Below are 8045 nucleotides of genomic sequence, written 5' to 3' on the forward strand. Positions count from 1 at the left end.
TTGCACAAATAAAATAGAACCAACGGCTTCTGACCTGTAGAGCTGAGGTCTGGGCATTTTTTTGGACCATATTCCCTAACAATATTTTTAAAGTCTGTTTACAACCTCAACATATGTATATACTTGTAAATTTTATCAATGAACTAATATGTACAGTATGAAACATACAAGGAAAAACAGACTGTTTATAATGAAATATATTTCTATAAACGAATAGAAGTTCCTGCCGCACTTTGAATGTTCATTCCTGCCCCACTTTGGCACTGTCCTTTCAAGTGTGTGCAGGAAACCGAGCCGAAGGAGAAAACGGAAACATCCAGGGGGCTCGTGGGGACCCGGGTCTGGCTTCTTAAGGCCGCCGGCCAGGCCAATAATGGCCTTAGGCAGAGCCACGTGGGGCACAGCAGAGCCTATGGCGCGGCGGCCGCCCGCCCGTCCCGCCGGCCCCGGGTGCCCTCCGCGAGCCGCGCCGAGCTGTCAAAGCTGCAGGGGTGGCGCCGGGAGTGCCAGCGCCGCTCAGCTCCAAGTCCCCGGCCCCAGCTCGTTCGCCCGGGTCCCCAAGCCCGGGCGGCAGCCATGAACCGCGAGGAGCAGTACTACGCGGCCACGCAGCTGTACAAGGACCCCTGCGCGTTCCAGCGGGGCCCGGCGCCCGACTTCAGCGCCAGCCCCCCTGCGTGCCTGTACATGGGCCGCCAGCCCCCGCCGCCGCCGCCGCCGCCGCCGTTCCCCGGAGCCCTGGGCGCGCTGGAGCAGGGCAGCCCCCCGGATATCTCCCCGTACGAGGTGCCTCCGCTCGCAGACGACCCGGCGATGGCGCACCTCCACCACCACCTCCCAGCTCAGCTCGCGCTCGCCCACCCGCCCGCCGGGCCCTTCCAGGATGGAGCCGAGCAGGGCGCCCTGGAGGAGCCCGGCCGCGTCCAGCTGCCTTTCCCGTGGATGAAGTCTACCAAGGCTCACGCGTGGAAAGGCCAGTGGGCAGGTGAGTCTGGCCCCCACAGCCGCTCTGTCCTCACCCCGCTCTCCGCTCGACTGTCCCCGTCTCCAAGCGCTTCCCAGGACCCTCTCTCGGTCTGTGACCCCAGCCCCCAACCCCGGATAACCTAGCGTCTCACTAAACCAGAGGGAAGCTAACAAGGCCATACTGCACAGAAGCGGGTTTTTGTTTTTTTTTTTCCTGGCTCAATCTGGAGCGGCCTTTCTACTCTGAGCTCTTCCTCGGAGTTGAAACCCCTTCCTCCCCTGTCCGCTGAACTCCAGGAGCCCGCGCTTCCCGGCTGCCTAGGCCTGGCCGAGTTCAAGACTTAAACCTTCCAATCCTCCTCCAGCGGGGGCCCCCAGCCCAGGACTCCTGGAGTGCCGGCGAGGGAACCGAGCGGGGCTCTGGGATGCTCCGGACCCGGCTTCAGGGCCCTGGCCTCCTTCTTGCTCTGAATTCACTCCCCCCACCCCCTTTCTGGCGGCTTCTGTGAAGAAAGCCAGACCATCTCAGGGGCACCTAGTAGGTGCAAAGAAGCAAGGAAGGAAAACTGTAGCCAGACGTGCAGAGGTGTCCAGGGGCCGGGGCTGGGCCGGGAGGGGGCTCACCGCAAGGCCGGGGACTGGCCACTCACCCCGAAGGAGAGGCATGGGGAAGCTCACTCACTTTTGAACAAACACAGGCTGCTTCCCAGCAACGCAGTTTGAGGAGGGAGATGCCCTCCTGGCACAGGCGGCTCGGGAGGCCCCTAGTGATGGCCGGTACCGGAAAGTCGGCCCGGAGCCGCTCCCAGGTCCCTTCCCGACCCGACCCGGCGGCGAGTTCCGGCAGCGCGGCCTGCACCGCTGCCGGCACCGTGTGACCGCTTCCGTGCGGAAGCCCCTTCCAAGCTCACCTGCGCTGCAAGTCGTGGACTTTTCTCCTCCCCCCAGCTAACAGTCGGGAGTCGGGGGACCAGGCTGCAGGTGCCCCCACCCCGGGAATCCTCGGCCCCCAGTCTGCCCGGCCTGACTGGCCTGCCTGACTGTGAGCTGGCGAAGCCAGGCGGGTCTTTGGGGGATCCGGGCTTGCCCAGGGTCACCGGGTCTCGCCTCTCTCAGCCTTTCTCCCGAAGGTTCCGTGGGGTCTCAGGCAAGTCCTGAGGTAGGAGAGAGTCCAAACTCAGGCTGCGATCTTTCCCCGCGCCAACCAAACCCCGGACGGACCCTTATCCTGCCCGGGCAAAGTTGCGCCAAAGGCCTCGGAGCCTTGGGAATTGCAGGGTTCTTGGGAGAAGGGAGGCCGGCGAGTCTGGACCTGGACGGGAGGTCCAGGAGCCACCTGGCACACTGGGGACGCGTTTCTCCAATTCCTGGGCCTCCTCCTCAGCTTCCTCAGGAAAAATTCGAGGGAGGTTCTGAAAAAGCCTTTCTGAGGTGGGGTAACTTCCACCCCTCCTGGACTCCTGTGGACCAAAGGGGTCAGAGAGACCTGTGCCAGCCGGCCTTCCGACCTGGGGGAGGGCCTCCCTCCAGCCAGGATGCTGCTGCATCAGTTCAGTCCTCCCTGGAAATTCTGAAGGAACCCAAATTCAAAGTCTGTGACCCCTGCCTGGCTGCTCCTAGAGGGGCTTCATGCCCCTGGGGAGAAAGAAGTGACCCGAAGGGCTTTTATTCATAGATCAATAGGGTATGATTATCAATAACAATAGGAACTTCCAAAACCCTCAACCTAAAAAAGGAACTACATCCACCTCCCTGGTGGGTTTGCCCCTAAATACCGCCCCGCGCCTCAGAGAGAGGTACAAACTGACCTCTTCCCTTTTCTGACCACCAGCAGCCTCCATCCAACACCTTCACGTTCACTCAGTCGCTTAGTCGTGTCTGACTCTGCAACCCCATGGGCTGTAGCCCACCAGGCTCCTCTGTCTGTGGGATTCTCCAGGCAAGAATACTGGAGTGGGTAGCCGTGTCCTCCCCCTGGGGATCCTCCCAACCCAGGGATTGACCCCTCATCACAGGCAGGCGGATTCTTTACTGCGGAGTCACTGCAGGAAGCCCATGCTACATCAGGGCCCCCAGCTAGTGGGCCCTTCGGAGCCTCTCAGAGCACTGTGGTGAGGCTGCTGAAAATGGGCCAAAGCCCTGCAAGATTGTGGGTTGAACTTACGGACTCTGAAGGACCTTTTAGATGTTCTTTTTTAAAATATATGTATTTTTTAATTGGAGGATAATTGCTTTACAATATTGTGCTTGTCTCTGCCATACATCAAAATGGCTCCCTCATTTCTCTTGAAAACCAAGAAAGGCTTGAAGTGTTAAGATTCTAAGATGCCCCCAGCAAGCAGGACTCCGCTGACTCAGACCTGAGCCTCCACCTTGGCTTCTGGGCACCCCGTTTCAGTCTGGGGGGAAACCCCAGCGGGTTGTACAGGGTGGTTAATCCTCCTAGCTAATACACACAATAGCTTTTCAACTCTAGCCGACAGGCATAGGAGATATGTCTGCCCTACGAAGGAAATGATGACTTTGGCCTGTTCCTGGTGTTCTGGTGGAACCGACTGCCCCAGAGTCCACAGCCCGGGCACAGCCGGTGTCTCATCCAGAACAGAAAATATTAGGACCTGGAGGCTCGCAGCCGCAGCTGCAAACTCCGTGAGCAGCGCTAATCCACCAGGCTGGGCCTGGCTGTTGCTTCTTCGGCCTGGGGTTCTCTACCACCCACCACTGCCACCTCCCCAATGGGGTACCCAGCTCCCCGCTAGGGAGTCAGGCCTGAGCCTCCCTTCCCAGGGAGCCTCTCCTCTCACCTCTGCCAGTATTTGAGGCCCTGGATGCAGAGGCTGGGGCTGACAGTGACCTTCCCTTGGGCTCAGAATGGTTCCCCTTTTGGTCCAGGGCAGGGGCCCAGCCGAGGTCAGAACGACAACTGCAGAGAATCTACCAGCTCTTGAGTTGGTGCTGATCACAACAACATAACTATAGAGAATATGTGATATAACATGAGATACAGCAATACGTGTCATAACCTCCGGATTCTTATTAGCTCAAAGTCTTTCCAACTGAAGGTTGCATCCATTTGTTGGTGAAATTCATTTACTGTGTTGAGACCTCTTTATTTATTTTTTAATGAACTAGTAAACTCCAGAATATGCCCGCAATGTGGGAGACCTGGATTTGATCTCTGAGTTGGAAAGATCCCCTGGAAGAGGGCATGGCAACCCACTCCAGTATTCTTGCCTGGAGAATCCTCATGGACAGAGGAACCTGGTGGGCCCCAGTTCATGGGGTCACAAAGAGTCAGACATGACTAAGCACAACCCAGTAAACAATAGGGAAAATTAGACAGCATTAAATGTGGTAAAATTTGGTTTAATGTCCTAGATTTTTTATATGTCAATTATATATCAGTGTGTGAACTGAGTGATGATTTGAAATACATTTCTTGCTACAAGTCATCATCAGAAAGTTTTTTCTTAAGTCCTTATTTAAAGACATTTTTTGCCTTTGTAGAATCCAGTTGGTTTAGATTCTTATTACGTGCATTTTGGGCTTCCTTGGGAGCTCAGACAGTAAAGAATCTGCCTGCAATGCAGGAGACCCGGGTTTGATCCCTTGGTCGGGAAGGGAAAATCCCCTGGAGAAGGGAATGGTAACCCACTCCAGTATTCTTACCTGGAAAACTCCGTGAATAGAGCAGCCTGGCAGGCTACTGACTGTGGGGTCGAAAAGAGTCGGACAGGACTCTGCCGCTAACACTTTCACTTTTTCACATTGTGCTTTTTTTTTTTTACTATGTGCATTTTAATCAGCATCAACCCAGATTGCGTGATTCTAGAACCACTGGTTGTTAGAGCCACTGGGAGATAAAAGACCTCCAAGAAGAGACGGCCTTACTCGGGAAGGCCTTTGAGCCCCAGACTGTACTGATGGATAGATGGTTGGACCTCAGTGGCCAGAGCGGCTGGGAAAGGGCCAGAGCGGAAGGATTCGGGCTGCAAGGGTTGGGAGCAAGCGGGAGGAGCCAGGGGTCGGGGGCCCCACATTCATGTGCGGTGTCGCCCGCAGGCGGTGGCTACGCCGCGGAGCCGGAGGAGAACAAGCGGACACGCACCGCCTACACTCGCGCGCAGCTGCTGGAGCTGGAGAAGGAGTTCCTATTCAACAAATACATCTCCAGGCCGCGCCGCGTGGAGCTGGCCGTCATGCTGAACTTGACCGAGAGGCACATCAAGATCTGGTTCCAAAACCGCCGCATGAAGTGGAAGAAGGAGGAGGATAAGAAGCGCAACTGCGGGCCCCCGGCGGCGGGAGGCGGGGACGCGGAGCCCGAGCAGGACTGCGCGGTGACCTCCGGCGAGGAGCTGCTGGCGCTGCCGCCCCCGCCGCCCCCCGGGGGTGCCGTGCCGCCCGCGGGCCCCGCCGCCGCCCGAGAGGGCCGCCTGCCACCAGGCCTTAGCGCATCGCCGCAGCCTTCCAGTGTCGCGCCCCTGCGACCGCAAGAATCTCGGTGAGAGACTCTCCCAGGCAGGAGGAGCGGACCCAGGACCCCGGGTGTGACCACCGGTCCAGGCTGCAGGGGAGAACCCGGGGCTCTGAGGCGCCTGTGCCCACTGGGAAGCGGTGGGGAGACGCTGCCCGCCTCCCCCTGGAGAAGAGACGTTCTCTGTAATGTCCCGGGCCCCTTCGGGTGAAACTGCTGGGACTGGCAACGTCTGGACTGTTGGACCTCTTTTTAGAGAAGCCAACTCTTCAAAAAGACCATACAAACTATACAGATAGGAACCTTGCCCCAACACAAGCAGGCGAGCCGGCTGGAGCCCCTTCACCTGCCCGGAAACAGAGCCATTTTTACTCTAAAGGTCTCTCTGCCTTTACCTTTAGAAATAATTGAAAGGAAACATCCGAGGTTTCAAAGACCTAGTGAAATGGATGCCCGGGGAATAGAATAATTCCTCCTCCTCCTCTTCTCTTCTAATCTTTTCATCAGAACCAGGCACCTCACCGCACATCCTTCCGCCTCCGCTTCTTTTCTCTGAGGAAGAGACCGCCTTGCAGGGGTCGCTGGGCAGCAGCAGGGCTGGGGGTAGGGGTAACCCCATTGTTCCAATGTACACCCCGTTGATGAGGTGGGAGGGACCTGGAGGTTTGGGGGAGAAAGAGGCCCCCTGATCAATCGCTGAACCAGAGATATGTGGGTGTGCATTTAGTTTCTGGTCTCCTGGCAGAGAAGACTGTGCGAGGCAAGCAGGGGGGCCTGACTCAACATGGAAACTATCCAGAGTGTGATTTCCACATCCTACGAGATGATGAAAGCTTATGTGGTTGGGGAGCTTGGGGTGGGGGGTGGGGGATGGCTATTTTTATTTAAAGTTTTTAAATTACCTCACAGTTCTTTACAAACAGGTCTGTGGTTTCCAAGTCAGTTGGTTGTTTGAGGGTCTGGGTCTTGTGTTCAGCTGATGTTTGTGGGAAACGATAAATAAATACAGATAATTGGAAAGAGATCAAGACTGATTCCCCTCACCTTGTATCGAACCCGTTTTGTGGAGCAATGATTCCGATTCATTAAAAAAAATTAAAGCAGCATATTTTCTTTGGCACTAACCAGAGAAAAGTCAGTAATTAAGACACCACCTTTGGGTTATGAGGTTGAGAAAGCCTACCACTGGGTGGATTTTCTGATTTGTTTTATTTTAAAGTTAGGAGTCACTTCTGAAGATGAATTAATTTCTTAGGCAACGAAGCCCAGAGATGGGGGGTTTGGAGCTGGGGGGCTGTCCATGAATAGGTACAGTGTCAGAGCTGCCTTCCTGCACCGCTGGCACCCAGGCCATCAGACCTGGATGAGTCTCCGCCTCTGGAGCCCCGGGGCCAGGAGGCTTGTGTTGGGGGCACAAGGCCGCAGTTCTGTGGTCTCCCGGCCTCCAGACACCCCCTCCTCCCCAGGACCCTTGGACGGGCGGCTAGCCCAGCTGTGCACCTGAAGGCAAGCTCGGTCCTGAGACATGGACTAACGCCCAAGAGTCGATGATATTTTCTTTAGCAAAAAGACGAAAGGTTTGTTTTGTTGGTGGTTTTTGCTTCTGCTTGTTTTGCTGTTTTGTTGTCATTGGGTTGTTTTGCTTTTTGTTTTTCTGAGAGAAATCGAGTCGCAAGGTCCAAAGAAAAGCAGGTTCTGTGGATCAGAAAGGAGCTCTTCCTCATCAGTCATAGCCTCACAGGGCAGGCGTGTCCTCACCCTGCAGCCTCTGTGCACCTGCCTGGGCTCCGGAGTCCAGCACCTCTGGGTTCGTACCTGGGGTCCCTCAAGCACCGGCTGCGACTCTGATAAAATGACGCCAGTTCCGCGTGCCTGGGCTTCCTCATCTGAAACGTGGACGCACCTCACAGATCTGTGAAGTTTACACCAAAGAACACAAGCAACGCGCTTAATTCAGTGTCTCGAAAATAGTTACCCCTGTAAAATAGTTGTTTTACAACCGCGGTCGTTTTCTGGGGAACTGCGGCTGCAGTTCTTTGCGGGTCCCCGCAGCCTCTCTCCTTTGACAGATCCTCTCTTGGTCACGTACCCACTGACCTTTACTGCGCGCGTCCTAGTTTCACGCCGCCCCGCCTCGTAAGTAAACTTAGACTGCCCGCAGCATCCCTAACCAGGCAGCTGTCTTCGCCGGGGGGAGCTGATACTGGGGAGGAGATACTGGAGAGCGGACCCTCTGGAGCTAGGCCTCCCAGTTGGTGGAGGTAAGGGGATTTGAGCTCGGAGACCAAGGAGATGTTGAGGTTTCCCACGGGGACTCGGGGTTCCAGGATTCCGCATCCCACGGAGAAGCCCGGGCCGCCGGGGTGGCTCGGGAGTTGGAGAGTGCGGTCTGCCTCCGGGCTGCCTGCGGCCTCCAGCTTCACGGGGCCGGCGCTTCCGCGCAGGAGAAGCCCGGCTTTCAGTTCTGCCTCCCCGGTCTCCAATCACCTTCCATGCCTTTAGCTCCGCGGGTCCGGGGGCAAATCCCTGAGTTCTCCGTTTCCTTCGTCTTCCCAGACGGTAAAGAATCTGCCTACAATTCAGGAGACCCGGGTTCGATCCC

General features: G+C 56.5%; 1 protein-coding gene across 1 annotated transcript; it reads left to right on the top strand.

The window, feature by feature from the left end:
* Positions 1–576: 576 nt before the first annotated feature.
* PDX1 (pancreatic and duodenal homeobox 1) lies at positions 577–5474 on the top strand. The gene is made up of 2 exons (XM_055425998.2): positions 577–985; positions 5029–5474. Exons 1-2 carry the CDS (start codon positions 577–579, stop codon positions 5472–5474), a joined length of 855 nt encoding a protein of 284 aa, XP_055281973.2.
* Positions 5475–8045: the final 2571 nt, after the last annotated feature.

The sequence above is a fragment of the Moschus berezovskii genome, chromosome 13, assembly GCF_049115385.1.
Source record: "Moschus berezovskii isolate FMDL1 chromosome 13, NW_MosBer_1.0, whole genome shotgun sequence".
NCBI classification, from domain to species: Eukaryota; Metazoa; Chordata; class Mammalia; order Artiodactyla; family Moschidae; genus Moschus; species Moschus berezovskii.

Coding starts and splice junctions, on each gene's coding strand:
- PDX1 (XM_055425998.2), top strand. CDS start 577: ATGAACCGCGAGGAGCAGTACTACGCGGCCACGCAGCTGTACAAGGAC. Junction 986..5,028: donor GTGGAAAGGCCAGTGGGCAG/GTGAGTCTGGCC, acceptor TGTCGCCCGCAG/GCGGTGGCTACGCCGCGGAG.